Here is a 17775-nt window from a genome sequence, read left to right as displayed (position 1 = left end):
AGTAGAGTAGTAGCTACTGCTAAATTCACAAATTCAATTCTATTTATATAGTGAAATGTACGCATTACTCTAAAAGCAACCACTGCAAATGTGTTAAAGGATTCCTGATGAAGTGGGAGAACAAAACGTGCACATCCTTATGCCAGTCTGTCTGGAAATGAAACTTATGACACTGTTACGGTAACTCATTTTTTTCTGTTGAGACCAAAGTAGCAACATACATTTAGATTCGGTTCTTTCAAGAAACAAACATCTGAAGGCAATAAAGAAGGAAAATAATGATGTATGTTGTTTTTAAATGTAGCTACTTAAGTAGAATTTTACTTGAGGAGTTTTTTTCTGACAACCTTTTGATTTTACTCCCTACATTTTTAAACAAATATCTGGACTCTCTGCTCCTTCCATTTTCAAATAAGGCTCCTTAGTTTTGGTTTAAGAGGAGTTATTATTTTCTGTCACTGAGCCTTCAAACACCAAATAGTCTCACCGTGTTTTGCTAGGTAAAGGTGCAGCTGCTGTATTTCACAGGGAAAGAATAGAAAGAGACAAACTGAGGTAGGCTAACTGTGTTATTTAAAGGTTACATGAAAATACTCTGCAGGTTAGTGCAAGGTATACAGGTTAGTTTGCTATATATTTCTATATTTCTGTACTTTGATGGGTTTAAAGTAAACAACAGTGTGTTGGACTGATGCATCCATCTAATTGATGGAAATCACCAAGGAGAGCTCATGAAACATCTGCTCACATCTGGTTGAATTCAGGTGTGTAAATCCACAGGGAACAGCAGGTCAGCTGATCACAGCCTGTACAGTAAGAATATTTACTGGAGGTCTCAATAGAAATTATTGTAAATTGTGATTCTTTCCCTGTGCTGAGCCATTAAAACTGATTTTGGGGTTCATGTAGGTTGTGTTTGTCTTTTTGTGATTGATTCCACAGATTCAGTCACTTTCTTTACTGTGCTCAAACAACCAAGAGTCCAAAATGAACCCCAGACTAACACAAAGCCAGCAGAGAACAATCTGCGCTCAGCTGGGAAGAGTCAAACTAAAGCTGCTGTACAAGGCCAGCATCCACGGCTTCACCGGTGCAGCATTTCACCAAAGATGTGACAACCGCTCTCCCACTGTGTCTGTGGGCTACAACAACTCTGGTTTTGTGTTTGGAGGCTACACCAAACAACCTTTTAGTCAGTCTGGACAGTACGTGAATGATGATCAGGCTTTTCTTTTTACATTTAATGGTGAAAACCTCATCAAATATCCAGTTGCTAGTACTGCACATGCAGTGAAAATGATAGCTAACACTGGGCCTTATTTTGGAGAAGCACTGATTCTTGTCAATGGAAGCCAAGCAGTAACACACAGCAATCCAGGAAAGTATTACAACTTCCCTGCTGCAGAGATGCATGGCAATGATCTCAACCTGACTGAGTGTGAAGTCTACCAAGTGGAGGGTAAGTGTAACATAAGGCATCATGTAGTCATTTAGCTGTTGCAGATAAGTGTTGATAAATTTGATATATCACAGTACAAATACTACAATATGCCAACACCCAAGCATGATTACTAACAGAACTGCTGAATAATGAAATCACTTAATTTAAAGATGTCTGAAAAAATGAAGTAAGCTAAAAGATCTCAAAAAGCAACACATTACGACATAAAACTAACACAGCTTCTCATAATAAGAACATGAAACCAACAGTCAAACATGGTGGTGGCAGTGTGATGGTGTAGGAATGCTTTTGCTGCTTTTACTTCAAGACTGGTACTAGTTTTCATAATTAATGGAACCACAAGTTCTGCTCCCTACCAGAAAATCCTGAAAGAGAATCCCAGTCATCAGCTCATGCCATGAAGTTCAAGCATATTTAGGTTAGCAGGGGAAAAACAGCAAGTCCATCTCTGAATGACTCAAAGCAAAATGAAGGCTTGGGATTGGCCCAGTATGTATCTGCAGATCTAGAGAGTTGAATTTAATGTCTTTATTAAATTCAATAACATTGCTGTGTCATTTCTCTTTTATCTTTAAGAAAGCACTGAACTTGAGAGGCCGTGGAGGACTGTAACCTGGGAATCTAAGTAAGTCTGATGGAGCCAAAATCCTGCCTCATGCTTTATGCACAATATATTTTAAAGATCGGGGATAAAAGCAATAATCTATTTTTGAACTGAATGCAGTTACATTATCCACACTTAATGACAAACAAGCTATATTTGAATGTCATACTCTACAAAGTATTTAAGGTGGCATTCCTGCAAAATACTATGCAATACTGTTTGCCATGTTACCATGTTTTGTTTTGGCTTTACACTAAACATTACTGTTACATTCAAAATTATTCACAATTAAAATGTTAGCATTATTCATGTCCTTATTTGTACAGGAAGAAGACAGAGCTGATTGAGAGCATTAAAAGCTACAAACCCACAGTCAGCTCTGTGACCCAGCCTCGGGTTTTGCTCATTGGACCAGTTGGAGCTGGAAAGTCCAGCTTCTTTAACTCTGTCAACTCTGTGTTCAGAGGTCACGTCACCAGCCAGGCGATATCTGGCTCCTCCTCCACCAGCCTCACCACACAGGTCTGTGTCTGCTGTCTGATGATTTCCACTTATTGTGACTGATTTCAGTGGTCTGTCACTTATTCTCATTGTACTGTAAACAGTTTCGCTCCTACTCTGTGAAAGATGGGCGTGAAGGGAAACCTCTGCCAATAATCTTGTGTGATACCATGGGACTGGAGGAGACCAAAGGGGCGGGGCTTGACATTGATGACCTCGGCAGCATCCTCAAAGGTCACCTGCCAGACTGTTATCAGGTGCTACATTACATCACGGGACACTGAATGTATGAAACACTGATTTGTCAGCAGTCGACTCAAACTGTGTCTCTGTTTCTCCTCAACTGTGTCATTTAGTTCAACCCTTCAGCTCCTCTGCATCCTGAGGCCCACGGCTATCGCACATCTCCTGGACTCAAGGATAAGATCCACTGTGTGGCCTATGTTATTGATGCTTCCAAGGTCTCCATCATGCCCACAGGGCTGGAGGAGAAGCTGGATGCTATCCGCAGAAAGGTCAACCTAATAGGTCAGTGCCTGAGGTTTTGTCATATCTTTGGGGGATTAGACAATCTATGTGTAAAACAAATGAAGACAAAAATGCAATAATGTAAAAATCACTGAAAATCAGTTTTTATCTGTGCAAATTAGTATATTATGTGTTGAAATTGGACATTTTTCCCCCTTTTAACAAAAAAAGATGTGCCAAAAATATTTTTAAAAAAGCTATAGGTGGACCAGTTTAACAGCCAAAGTGAGCCATATAGTGGAAAAATAGCTACACACTACTGAGTAACTGTCAGAAGTTTGCAAAATTTGCAGACTCAGCGATGCATGGACTGTAGACAGGCAGAAATGAGCTTAATGGAAAACAAGCCTTTATTGAGACTGATTGCAAAAGTACAAAGCAATCAAGAAGGAAAATAACATAGGAGGAAGGGTATGTCAGGAGACAGGAATTAACTAAATATAAGAGAAGAAGAGTGACTGGCACAATAAGATGGAAAGTACAGAATGCAAAGATGCAGATTTCACACACAGACAGGGAGACAAGACTGACTACATACAGGGGACTCTAGGGAGGATGCACAGACGAGACTAAGACAGACTGGACACGAAAGGAAACTAATTTAAACAGGGAACTTATAGCTACAAACATGATTAATAAACTAGGAAAATTCACAACACGACAGAACTCTGCACAAGTGAGCTGGAACCATGACAGCAATTTTCAACTTCACTTCATATCTTAAACAACTCAAAGAATTTGGATATTCCAATAACAATCCAATAGAAATCATTATTTCAAAGTGATCTTCCTGCTCATTTTGTTTCCAGGTATTCCTCAGCTGGTCCTCCTCACTAAAGTAGATGAAGCCTGCCCACTGGTGAAAGAGGATGTGAGAAACATTTATAAGAGTGGCTACATTAAAGATGTGGTAAGCATTTTTTACTTTTTTTAAACTGCTTTTTTAAATTTATTTTTTAGTAATAAATGTTTTATATGAGGGTAGTAATGCTTTTTCCCCTGTGTTCTGTCATACAGATGCAGGAGGTCGGCTCTCGCCTCGGTGTGCCGTTGTCCTGTGTTGTTCCGGTGAAGAACTACAGCGAGGAGCTGGAGTTGGACATGAATTGTGACATCCTGTTGCTTAGCGCCATCATCCAGATGCTTCGCTTTGTTGATAATTACTTTGATGAGCTCAGTGACCGAATGAGTAACATGCAAACCAAAGACTAGGAAAAGACTGAGGAGATGATGTAATAGTCTGAGCAGCTGATGACATTTCCTTTCAAATGATTCAATCATGTACCTGCAGGTGATCCTACTGAGTACTAGTTCCCTGTGTTAACTGGGTTACTTGAAGGGCAGAAATTAGAAGCTAAACTACAAATTAGAAGCCTTCTTATATTGTGGGTATTGGGAAATATAGTATCTGTAGTTTGTCTGGGGACATCCAGTTTCTCCCTTCAAACATTTGTTGAACTGGTTCTTAATTTTAATTGAGCTCAGCAACAGAAAATAATGACATTAAAGGTCATCAGTCTCAAGATAATAAATTATTTTGAACATTGTTATTACCTCTTTTTCTCCATGTAGCTGAATATTTCATCACAAGTTAATAGATTTAATAAACTAAATTACTGTTAATAACCCCGACTCCCACATGATGTTTTGGTTTAACATGAAATATTTCAGCACCCTGTGTAATTTTTTGCCTGCAAGGTGCACACACGCACACAAGAGAAACACTCAGTATAGTGTATTATTTTTGGGGCAAGTTCCATCTGGCTTTTGGAATTTAATTTCTGCATACAAAGTAAACAAAATGTAACTTTATTGTACTCAAAATGGTGCAAACACAACAACACACAACAACACTCAAACACAAACATTTGTGGCATCAATAAGAGGTATGTATTGATAGCTTTTTCTCTGTGTAAGGTGACCTTGGGTTTTAGAAAGGCGCCCTCAAATAAAATGTATTATTATTATTATTATTTCCGGAGTTTAACAATCAACACCTGTGTTAAAATCTGAAATGCCCGTGGAGTTGATTTAAAATGTGCTCTGGCACATTTTTAGGAGTTGCTACTTAAAACAAGGAAAAAACAAACAGGAAAATAGGAAGCTGAAAACGTTCAGTAACATGAGCAGAGATCATTAAGAGCCCGAAGGAAGACCACAAGAAGGGAGCAGAGGGTAGACTCTTAGGGCAAAGCTGACAGTATCAGACAGTTCAGTTAGTCAATAGCAAATATTAACTTAAATGACTTTAATTACAGGGCAGAAGGCGCCTGCATTCAAACACACACAGAGAGCACACATAGGATTGGTCAGAGTCCAAAGGCTGATTTTCTTATTAGCACCTACACTGTAGCTTATCAGGAAATGATTTACTCAGATGGGCCACGATGATGCATGATGAATTCCAGGTTTATGGTTAAAACTATGACCTATGCGTTCAGGCTAAATGAAACTAGGGGCGTCTCCCATTTTGACCTCAGGACTTGCAGGCCATACTCGGGACAGATGTTTCTGTATACTATGCTGAGCTTGTTTCTGTGCTGCCATGATTAGTGCCTCTGTGCTGTCTTTCAGTCCAGGTTTGTCCAGCCACTAATAGGATTTCTGGATGTCAGCCACCTCCTCTATCTGCCAGTGGTACAAACCATGCAGGGGCCTCTCCTTCCATGATGGTTGCTCCTCTTGGTCCTCTTCTTTCTTGGGTTTCTGCTGCCTGAGGTATTCAGTAAGCAGGGGGTTGGTTGTGACCATCTTCCTTATGTACTCACAGATTTTCTTTGTTTCATCCTCTGATGATGGTTCTGACACTCACTAGTCCCCGGTTTCCTTCCTTCTGCTTAGCGTACAGTCTTAGGGTGCTGGACTTGGAGTGAAACCCTCCAGCTCCAGGAGCTTCCTGGTCTTGATGTCAGTGGCTTCTATCTTCTCCTTTTGCCAACGTATTAATCCAGCAGGGTACCCGATCACGGGCAGTCCGTAGGTGTTTGATATCCTAGATCGCGTTCTTTCCATTCAGCTGACTCCTGAGGACTTGCCTGATCCTCTGCAGGTATTTGGTGATTGCGACTTTTCTAGCAGCCTCTTCGTGGTTCCCATTTCTGGCCACCTACTCTTTGTTACCATTTGACTACATTTCTCTCCAGTCCGAATGACATTCCGATGTTGTTGGTGGTGTGGATCAGTAAGTCGATGTCTCATTCAAGCTTGGCATATGGCTTGATAACCCCCGTAACCACACACACACACACACACACACACACACACACACACACACACACACACACACACAAAAGCATGTTTTGCCGGTTTCAGCTGAAACAATGTTTCAAACCAATTTCCGGGTTTTTAGTTCACCATTTATGAGGTTTCAAGAAGAAAATAAAAGACAGATCTGAATGTTTGAAAATGTTTTGGAAAAATTCTGTAAAGATGAGACGAAAAATACTCAAAGGATAAATTTAATTGGTTTATTATTTAGATAAGTTGAAAGAAAAGTTAAACAAGCAAGTAAATAATGAAACAAGGTAAAATGAAGTAATAATGAAAAAAGTTAAACAAGTAAATGAAGAAAAAAGGTAAAATGAAGTAATAATGAGGAAAAAAGTTAAACAAGTAAATGAAGAAAAAAGGCGGAGGAGAGAAAACCCCAACAATCCCCTCTGAGCAAGCCCTTGGCGACAGTGGAGAGGAAAAACTGCCTTTAAACGGGCAGAAACCTCCGGCAGAACCAGGCTCAGGAGGGGACAGTCAACTGCCGGGACTGGTTGGGGGGCTGAACAGAGGTGGAGCAAGACGAGGCTACATCAGGTGAGGAAGCAGTAGCGTCTCTCCTCCGGAACAAGTGGAACCATTTTGTCTTTTTTTTCATGCACTTTTCCACAAGCGCTTTTTTTTCCAGGATGAGATTTCTCAGCTCATCGATTGTTTCTGTGTTTTGCTTTTCAAGTTTCTGGCATCTTTGTTCCACCTCTTCTAATGTTGCTTGTTGTTCTTCAAGCTTGTCTTTGAGTTGTTTGGATGTTGCCTCTTGTATCAGCTTGTCCTTGTGCATGTCTGCATTTCTCTGTTCGACTTCTTTGTGCTTTTCTTCTAACTGCTCGTTTCTTTTGTGGATTTCTTGGAGCGTGAGCTGCAGGTCTTCGTGTATTTTGTCTTGTTGTTGTTTTTGTGCCTGCATTTGAGTGTTTTCACGCTTCAAGTTATTGAATTCCACCAAAATCCCCTTAACGAGCTCGGAGTTGTTTCTCGCATTTTGCTCGATCCTTTTCTGCATCTGTGAGCAGCGTTTCTCCAGTTTCTCCTTTTCTTCTTCCACTTTAGCTGCTTTGTCCTCCAGCTGATTACAAAACTCTTGAAGTTTTAGATTTTTAGACTCAAAGTCCTGGACAATACGTTTTCCTTCTTTCAGTCTTTCTTGTTGTTGCTCTTTCTGTTGAAGAAGGTCTTTATTTTGGCGCAGCGTTTCATCCAGGCTTTCTTTCAGCATTCGGTATTTTACCTGCATGCTCTTCAGTTCGTGCTGCATGTCTCTTTGTTTTTTGTCATGCTCTTCCTTCTGTTGGAGGATTTCTTTCTTTTCTTCCACAGCTTCATGGAGCTGTCTTTGGAGCAGCTGATTCATTTGGTCCATGTATTGGAGGTCCCATTCTATCTTATCAGTCATGGTTTTCTTGTCTTGGAGCTGGTTGGTCATTTCTTTTAGTTCCACGCTCTTTTGCTTATTTTCTTTAATGAGGTGCACAATCTGCTCTCGGGCCTGAGCAAACTTTATTCCCCAGCCCTCATTAATAATTTTTATGTCCGGCTGGCGCTGTTGTCTGTCTTCCAGCTCTTTATTTTGGGCTTCCATTTGTCTACACTTGTCCTCCAGTTGAAGTTTCTCTTCTTCAATTTGTTGCATTTTTTTCTGGAGAAGGTAGTTTTCCTTCCTACTCTCCTCTAATGCCCTTTGGAAGGATGAGACGCCATTTGGGGAAATCGGCCGGCCACGCCAGGAAGGAGAGGCGGCGTAATCTTTTTGAATTGCTTGTTTGTTTCTTGGAAACATGTTGGAGTTTCTATACGATGACCTTTAAGAGCTTTCCAAATGTTTCTGTGGTGAACGTTTTGTAGGCTGCAAACACAGATGCTGCTGAAACGAACTAAAACTTGCTGTGTCTCACCCCTATTTAAGGAAAAATATCAAAAGACTTAAGATTCTTAAGATCTCCCTATGACATCATCACTCCCTAAGCCAATCAGATTGTCACAAGACATTTTGGAATGGGGTATTTTTTTTTAAACTGTTTTCAAACTTAACTTAAAATTTCAGTGTTTCCTAGTTGTGGACTATCGGTTAGTCCAGCCGATTAAGAAATTAATTGTCACAAACATCCCTAATATTATATAACAGACAACAGAAAACAAGACAAGTTTTTTTTTCTACACAATAGAGCTATAATAAAAGTTTTTTTTTAATTATCCTACTTTTTATAAAAGGGAATATTTATTAATGAATATGTATTTAATTAAAAAACTCTCATCATCTAAAGGGTTTAACAAAAAGGGGGAGCTTCCTGCTCGAAAATGAAATGCCCCCATTTTTCTGGGCGTGGGTGTTTAACTAATTAAAAAGAACAAACAAACAAACAAACATCTGTCTCCTATTTTTTTTGTGTCACACAGTAAAGAAGCATCAATATCTGATGAGAAGACATTAATTTGTTGGTGTTTGTGGTGTTTGGTGCAGTTTTCCTGTTTTCTGGGTTGTTGTTTATTTACAGTGGAGATGAATATCTCTAACAAGTTGATTTGTTCACATTTGCACGTCTTAATTTTTAAGAGGAATGTGTTTTTTGAGTTTGTACACTATATGCATGTAAGGCAACCGTTTCCTTTTTCACTATTTTTGTGTGGTGCATTTTTCTATTTTAACAAAAGGGGAACAAAAGACATTTAAGTCGACCTGAGATGATTTGTTTAAATGTTTACATGGTCTTACTGAGGTGATGCAAAGTGAAACATGCTTTCTTTTTTTGGTAATGTGCTGGAAAAGCTTGAAAATGGACCTTGAATGTGCTTAAAAAGTGCTTGAATTTGACCCTGAAAAAGGTGTATGAACCCTGCATATATTGCAGTATTTACAGTTTATAGTAGAAATTTCATGCCAACAGCTAATCTTTTTTTTGTTTACTGGGAAATGAAATGCTGCCAATTCACAAAGCTGGTTTTCAGCTGCACTTCCTGTTGTAGACTTGTGATGTACACAGGCTCTGTTCCAGCACTCAGCATGTTCTTCCTTATTTTCTCCACCAGGGGGAGTTCCTAAACTATGACATCCTGATAGGAGTGAACCAGGGAGAGGGGCTGAAGTTTGTGGACGACAGTGAGGACAACGACGGCATCTCAGCTGCGGCCTTCGACTACACCATCTCCAACTTTGTTGACAACCTCTACGGATACCCAGAGGGTGAGGACGCCACCTCTGTACACTGCCACTTTTCAGTTATTCCATTTTACAGCCTCCTCTCACTTAAGTGCGTTTTGCAGCATCATCAGGTTTTGTCTTTTTAGGAGCCGCGTTTGTTGATTTGTTAGTTTTTTCTTTTTGCTGTATTCATTAAAACAAACGGATAATCCTCAAAATGACAAATGTGGGCAATTATCAAAGCATACATTACAGTTCTGATAGCTTGAGTTCACGTGAATTTTCAAAAGAACATGAAAACCTGTCTTTAAGTGTTTAAAACATGCGAGTAAAGAATGGAATCAGTAAAATGTGAATGAAGTGCATCAAACAAGACAAGCGTGCTAAAGAGAGCCACTCATCCACATCACGGCATGTCTGCGCCTTAACCTTTGAGGCTCTGTGGGCAGTAATGCTATCATCCCCCAGGTAGTCGGCTCCCAATCTCAGCGTCGTTGTTTCTGACAGGTCGGCCTGCGAACCCCTCACAGCCGGACCACAGTCACAGTACAGACATGTTTGGATAATACAGTCATGCTTCCTCTCTACTGCCTGTCACTCGTTCTGTTATCTGAAAGACTTTTTATCCTCTCTAGATTTGTCACTCGCTTCCTGGCTCTTGGTTCATCTCACCAACGTGTGCTTTGGTTTCATATCTTTCGATCAGACCGATCTCTTAAAAAAATTCTCGCACTGCTGTTACTTTATTCTTAGCAGTTTTTCACTTTTATCTTTCTTCCCCTCCTGTGCTTCTTCACCAGGCAAAGACATCCTGAGCAATGTTCCCTCTAAGCTGCGCACGTGCGCAATTGCGCACTGCTGGCACGGTCTCTGCGCACAGAAAATCTGCGTTGCGCACAAAAAAAATCTAACCTGAATTGAAATTAAAATTAATACTTTAACAATTCTGTTTTGCAGTGTTAGTCAGTAAGTGACTGGCTGCTCCCGTATAGGATTAGAACGATGCCACCGTATCCCATATTCCAGCCAATAATGCGATTCACATTCGTATATACGCAGCCAATCAACGTCGTTGACAGGCTATGACAGCGTCCTTATGTGCCGACACCGTAGTTTTAGCAAGCAAAGCGGCGTGGCTGATGTGGAGTGAAGTCACGTTAATGACAACGTGTAGAACCATTGGAGATGTGAGCAGGACAGACGGAACAAATGACGGAAAAAGTGTGGACTTTATACCAGTTTTTAAATTGTGTTGATAGGCCACATAAAACCAGAGTTGTGATAAAAATATGCAATGTTTGGTTTTCTTCCTGAATACTACCGTTGTTTATATTTACTGCTGGAAGAAACGGTAAAAACGGCGTTTTATTTAAAAAAAAAAAGGCTCGAAAGCACTCTCCGCCTGTGAGCAAAAACAAACCCCCACCCCCCTCTCTCTTTCCTATTGGTCGAAAAATGTACCATGTCGACCAATCAAAAAATGATATGGCAACGTGGCATCTAATTGTTAAGAAACGGGGGGAACTTTTAGGAGTGACGGTGGTGTTTTGAGATGTGAGAGATTTGAGACGTTTAGCGCAAATCTTGTGTAGTTAGTGTGTAGTGTAGCCAATAGTTTTGTTGTGTGTGTCAGAACAATGAGGCAACTGCTGAATGTTACAGGTGTTACAGGAGTGATACATCTCCTGCAGGCCTGCAGGTATCAGGCTGTTGTTCTCCTTTATCTCATAGTGGACAGAAATTATTTTTTGGAGTGGCACAAATAATTTGTGTGGCATCAAATTTGATGCAGAACAGCTGATTGTTCTGTAAATAGTTTGAAATGTTTATTTTAAAAAAAACCCGCATTGGCTGCATTTAAAAAAAATAGCTACAAAAAACTTTGTTGTTTGCCAAACTGAGTTACTTTTTTGAGGAGTAACTATATAATTAAATTGCCCAGCATTGGTAATTATATACTATATTTTGCAGACAGAGAGTTACAGGACTCTCTCCCAGACCACAGACTCATAATACAAGTCAGAGCTTTATAAAAAAAAAAAAGAAAGTTGTGTTTTCGAAATTGGAGTTCAAGTTATTTTTACTTCCAATAGTGTTAACATACTACACAGGCCAATGGCTAGATTTTTTTTTTACATTTTCATTGTAAGTGGGCTAAAGCAGTTTAAAAGTAGTCTAACATAAATGTAAATGCTGTAATTTGATTATTTTAATAAACTATGTAACTTGGATGGATTAGATGCTGGCGTGACCACAGTGCACACGTCTGATGTCGCTCACAGTGGTCCAAGGGACCGCTTAGGGAGTTTGTGTGTTTGCTCAGACACATGAAAAATTAGAGGGAACGTTGATCCTGAGGGAGACCATTAAGTTCATGTACACAGACTGGGCGCACAGGGACAACGGCGACATGCGGCGGAAGACTCTGTTGGCCCTGTTTACGGACCACCAGTGGGTGGCACCAGCTGTGGCCACTGCCAAACTCCATGCCGAGTTTCAGTCCCCAGTTTACTTTTACACGTTCTATCACCACTGCCAGACCGAGACGCGGCCCGAGTGGGCCGACGCCGCGCACGGGGACGAGATACCTTACGTGTTCGACGTACCGATGATCGGTGCCACGGACCTGTTCCCGTGCAACTTCTCCAAGAACAATGTGATGCTGAGCGCTGTGGTCATGACTTACTGGACTAACTTCGCAAAGACTGGGTAGGCCTCATGTCATAGTAGTGTAAACTGTACCTGTTACTGTATGTTCTCTGACAGAACTACAGGCTTATTGTCACAAAACACGGAGTGTTCAGGTAGCAGGACCCCAAAGCAGACTCAGAACACCGCAGCTCAGAACTATGTACAAGTTTTATTTAACTGAGAAATCTTTTCACAAAGCTAGGAAACGAAAAACTAAGGCTCATGCCACGGGGGGGAACGAGGAGCGTGGAGCCCAGGAGCACTGTAATCGGGACTGTGGGGAGACTGCAACAGAAAGGGGAGACACAGTTAACAGCACGCAGGTTGCCAAAAAAAAATGGAAAGCTAGACTCCATAAGTTGCCGAGGCTTACAGGTAGAGCAGGACCGTGGAGCTTGGAGGGGAGAGATGCCCGGGAGGGGAATCCTTAGGGAGGGAGGCGGTCAGGCAGGAGGACAGGCAGGCCACAGGCTTCCATGCCGAATGCTGGTAACACTGGAAGGAGACTTACGGACTGGCGAGGAGAAGCCGTCAGAGCTGGCTAAAGTAGTCCTCCGGTGATTGCCGTAGATGAGACGCAGGTGGTTTGGAGGCGGCCCAGCCCGAGGGTGTGGCCACCACAGCCTCCCACGGCTCCCAGGATGCCAAACCACGGGCCGTGACACTTATCAAGCAAAGGTGTTGATTTAGCTGTAGACTTTAATGTGTTTCCAAAGTGTTTCCGTTTTGTTACAGTTCAGGTAAATTTATCTAAGTCTGTTAACACGTAACAGGACTTAAATGGCTCAGGGCTCAGTCTCTGTAACACTTTAACCAAATTAAACATAATCTCAGATTTTACATTTTTTGAAGAAGTTGAAAGAAACTAAACATCATTCAATCTGTAATCTGAGCTAAAGAGAGAGCGAGAACAATCAAATTACAGGAGAAAGAAACAAAAGTTAATGAAATGTAGCAGCGACATATAAACACAGTTGGATGATGAAGTCAGTGCATCATGGGAAGTTTCCCACTGCACACTGAGCCTATATCAGCAGGACTGTGGGTTGATTTAGGGTCGTGCGCTCCAGCTATGTCAAAAATGATCAACACAGATGTAACATGAAGAGCCTTTCAAGAACAGAGAAATTGTGGTGTGGTGATCGTGATCCCTTCAGGTCCCCTGACTGATCACTGCTAGAGAGGTACAAAGAAAAAACTGAAATATTAGCGCCTATATTAAGAATGAAATGTTTCTTGCGATGAGCTGTAAACAATTACAAAATGAATTACATTAAATTAAATTAATTAAAAAATTAAATTCTTTGATTTATTGAATTGTTTATTGTGGTAGAAATCCTACACTAAAGTGTTTCTACTGTTGTCATGTGCTTTGCTTTAACACTCTAACAGGCGATGCTACCATAGAACTGTTGCAGTAAAGTATGATAGTGGTGCAATAATAGCAGCTGCTTATTATGGGCTGAATTTGCCGGCTGATTTAGCTTAATGTCATCTTTTTTGTTTTAGTGTGAATCTGTAATTAAAATGCTTATAGCCTTCTAGTCCTCTTGAATACTTGAATCTGGGTTGCTAGTTTAATTCCCATGTGGCTTTGAAGAATTGAACATACTGGTTCACCAAAAGCATCCAGATCCCAGAGCAGCCGGTTGGTCTTAGATAGTTTAAAGGTTGCACAGAGAATGGGCCCCCTGTCTGTATTCAGTGTATTGATGCCACATGTTACTTATAATGGAGACTGAATATAACTTTGAACTGAAACGTTTAACCTTTATGCTCCACCAGGGACCCCAACCTGCCCGTCCCTCAGGACACCAAGTTCATTCATACCAAGCCCAGCCACTTCGAGGAGGTCATATGGACCAAGTTCAACTCGAAGGACAAGCAGTACCTTCACATCGGTTTGAAACCTCGTGTCAGAGACAACTACAGAGCTAACAAAGTGGCCTTTTGGCTGGAATTAGTCCCTCATCTTCACAGCCTGCACGACGTGCTCTTTCCCACCACTACGCGCTCCCCTGCAGGCTGTGACCCCGGCACCATGAGGCCCAGAAACAACGTTCCTCGAACCACTCGTCATCCTTACCCTACCTTCCCGTCGCTCCTCTTCCTCAACGTCCTGGCCTTCGCCGCCCTTTACTACAAGCGTGACAAGCGGCACGAGATGCGCCGGCACCGGCTGTCCCCTCAGCGGGGCGGCCCCGCCAACGACCTGGCTCACAGCCAGGAGGAGGAGATCATGTCCCTGCAGATGAAGCACTCGGAGCACGACGCTCACCACGACATGGAGCCCCTGCGGCCCCACGACATCCTGCGGCCCGCCTGCCCTCCCGACTACACCTGGCGCTGCGCCGCGCCCCCGACGACGTGCCGCTGATGACGTCAAACACCATCACCATGATCCCCAGCACCATCACCAGCATGCAGCCTCTTCACGCCTTCAACACATTCCCCTCCACCGGCCACAACAACACCCTGCCCCACCCCCACTCCACCACCAGGGTATAGTAGGGACAGGCCCGACACAGCGCCACCTAGGGACCAGGAACACTGGCTCTGCTACCGCTCTGGAAGGGAGGCCTCTAGACGTGGGCCTTCGTTCTGTCCTCTTATTCTCTTCTTTCTCCAAAAGCAACTACACCTGCTGCGTCATGTGCTGTAAAACTTGGCAGCTCCCTCCACTGGTGGCATGTGGAGGTGCAACTGAAGTGTACAGCAGCAGATGAGCAGTTTGGGGTGGGGGTGGGGTGGGTGACTCAGATCTTTCAAAGATACTGTTTTCAAAGACGGTCTGCTGTTTCCAGGCTCAAGACCTCCAACATTTGTCAAAGGGACGAATGCTCTCTCGCTCCTCGCTGTTTTCTCTTTTTTACGTTGGCGTCATCTCTTTTTCCATCTCCTGTGTGTTATGTGCACATTATGCTTCTCTTTTCTACATCCGTGTTTTATTACTGCTCTCTTCCTCTCATGTGACACGCCTCCCTCCTGCTCTTCTCTAAAAATTCCCGATCTGCTGAGCAGTTTGGAGGGGGGAGGCGTACACTAAACATATAACTATGAAAACACTGATATCTTTCATTCTACCAGCATTTTTAGGTGCCAGGTAAGTACTGCTGTGTTTCAATTCTCATCGAGGGAGAAGAAAATCGAAAGAAAAATAGAGTATCGCTATTTACCGTCAACTAACAGAGTTCTGTCATGTTCTCATGACAAAGTGCCAAACTGGCCCTCAGTCGTGATTTTCTTTCTTTCATCTTCTCTTTTTTTGTTGTTTTGTTTGAAGCATTTGTTTCATTGTTGTTTTTTATTGTGTGGAAAGAATTTTTCTGAAAATATAGATATAGAGAAATGATATTATATATAGTTCTATATAAAATGTGTACAAAGGAGAAAGTATATAAAAGGGTTTTCTCAGTGGGGGATCTATGCATGAATTATTTTTAAAGACGCGGGGAAAAGGACACTGTACCTGTCGATGCACGTTTCCCAAAATCTAAACGAGTCATATCGCTCCATGTTTGCTACTTTTGGTTTTTGGTTTTCTCCCACAGAGTAAGAGCATCGCAGGAGCTCCTGAAGTCAAACGACGCCTCCCAGCACTCATTTATTAAAACGGAGTCGATGCCAAAAGACTTAAATGTTAGAATCAAAGCAACAGCTGTGAACTCAGTCATGGTGTCATGTGCAGCCCTTCATCTCACTGTCACTACTTTTTCTTTTTAAGGTACGTGAGGTAAAGCGTCCGTCGATCTAGCTTGATTGTACAAAATTATTTTTCTACGTTCTTAACAAAACAGAGCAGAGACTGATGCTGCTCCTGTCTGACCCCTTATTTCTAGCACATGTGTATTCTGACTGACGTGTGTGTGTGTGTGTGTGTGTGTGTGTGTGTGTGTGTGTGTGTGTGTGTGTAAGAGTGGCTGTCACTGTGTGAGTGTGATATCACATCTGCATCACTCAAGCGTAGGCGGGCCTGCGTCAGACAACAATAAACAAAAAAGCAGAAAAAGGCCAACAGTAAAAACTCAGACTCCAGCATGAGCTCCTTCCTGCTGCTTAACCAAACACCTTCCTCCATATCATCACCGCTCCCTCCCTCCTCCTCTCTCCATCCTCCACCACCTTTGTTATTTAACACCAACACCCCCTCCACCCCCAAACTGATAATCAGGAAATCTCCCAAACACCTGACTTCACTGTGTCGACACCGTTCCTCACTATTTCTGACCTCAGTTCAGCTCTGCTACTATCCTCACATTAAGGGTTCATTCACCTGCCTGCAGATGATCTGTGAGCTCGTCGGTTGTAAATTAAACTCTAAGCACACTGAAGGTAACCGGGAGGCGTTCAGGGCCTGCAGTGCAGAGCTGCAACATCAAAAAAAGGGATGGGGGCTCAGATCTCCTGAACAGGGTAGAAACAACACGGTGGGTTTGTGCTGTTTGTGATTCCTGCTCCGTCACTCTGGTGGAGACGACTGCAGCTCAGCAGCGCTCCCTGCTGATCCTCTGATGAAGATGTCAACAGTATGTAAACTGAGCTGATGTGCTGCTGTTTGAGCCCACATGGTAGCGTACGTCCAGTATGGGAGAACTTAGTCACCGGTGCTGTCTTTGCTTGTGCTCTAGCTTTGGCCTGTTTGATTGTTTGTTTTTTTATTTTATTACTGCCTAAAAGGGGAGGTGGGGGAAACACATGCCTGACGTCTCCTGTCAGAGGTTTTGTAAGCTCACTGGAAGGGAAACGTGCACAATGTAAATCATAAAACAACTGACTGGGGCTGTGCTGCAGGTGGATCAGTGCTGTGGACAGTAGCTGTGGAAAAGAGACTGGACAAAGACTCTCAGCCTTAAATACAGGACAGAGGATGATCCCATCATCTTTCAGCTAACAGTGTCGAGCAGAAGGACGGCCAACTGACGCGTCCATACGAACCCTTTTGTACTCACTCCTGTGTATAAGGAGGCGGCGACGGGTTGTGTAGTTAACCTCAGCACCACACAGCTACAGCAGAGGAGAGAACACAAACGAGTCCTTTCATTCGGCTCTGTTCTTTCTCCTTGTCTGTTTTATAAGCTAACACTAGAGGGCGCCATTGTGGCACATTCAGCGCTCACTCTGAGGTCACTGGACAGAGAAGAAAATACCAACCTGGGAGTCGGGATGGAGACGAAACATCTGGAAGAAGATCAGAACTGTACATTTTTAAGTGTAAGAAAAAAATATTTGTAAATATTAAGTTTCTTGTTTATTTTATGTTTTGTTTTTTGTTTTTTTGGAGTGAATGAATGATATGCTTATTTTGTGATGACAAAGGACAACAGGTGCAGTTTGTAATGAGAAGAAAAAAATGGCCGTTAGCTTGAGGTTTCAAATGAGTTCATCCTTACCACCGATCAGTTTTGTCTTTGTTTTTTCTACATTTATTGTATTTTTGTCATAACGTTGATCGTTATCATGTGACCATCCTGTAGCAGGAAGGTCGCTGTAGCAGAAGTCATCTCCACTGAAGCCCCCTCACAGCAGAGGGCCAGTCATGCTGTTTATTAGGATTTGCTAGTGAGAAAAACATTTTCATCAAGT

The 17775-nt window shown here is 42.2% G+C and overlaps 1 protein-coding gene and 1 pseudogene across 1 annotated transcript; both read left to right on the top strand.

The window, feature by feature from the left end:
• The first annotated feature begins 987 nt into the window (after positions 1 to 987).
• Positions 988 to 4307, top strand: LOC134643439 (interferon-induced protein 44-like). The gene is made up of 7 exons (XM_063495801.1): positions 988 to 1459; positions 2039 to 2087; positions 2393 to 2588; positions 2672 to 2824; positions 2924 to 3095; positions 3905 to 4005; positions 4113 to 4307. The coding sequence occupies exons 1-7, from the start codon at positions 988 to 990 to the stop codon at positions 4305 to 4307; spliced, it is 1338 nt and encodes a 445-aa protein (XP_063351871.1).
• Positions 4308 to 8159: 3852 nt separating this feature from the next.
• LOC134642758 (neuroligin-2-like) lies at positions 8160 to 15314 on the top strand (annotated as a pseudogene).
• The last annotated feature ends 2461 nt before the right edge of the window (positions 15315 to 17775 follow it).

This window comes from Pelmatolapia mariae, linkage group LG15 (assembly GCF_036321145.2).
Source record: "Pelmatolapia mariae isolate MD_Pm_ZW linkage group LG15, Pm_UMD_F_2, whole genome shotgun sequence".
NCBI lineage: Eukaryota > Metazoa > Chordata > Actinopteri > Cichliformes > Cichlidae > Pelmatolapia > Pelmatolapia mariae.
Note: the sequence above shows the minus strand (reverse complement) of the source record. Positions and strands in the feature narration are given on the sequence as shown.

Coding starts and splice junctions, on each gene's coding strand:
- LOC134643439 (XM_063495801.1), top strand. CDS start 988: ATGAACCCCAGACTAACACAAAGCCAGCAGAGAACAATCTGCGCTCAG. Junction 2,088..2,392: donor ACTGTAACCTGGGAATCTAA/GTAAGTCTGATG, acceptor TTATTTGTACAG/GAAGAAGACAGAGCTGATTG. Junction 3,096..3,904: donor CAGAAAGGTCAACCTAATAG/GTCAGTGCCTGA, acceptor TTTTGTTTCCAG/GTATTCCTCAGCTGGTCCTC.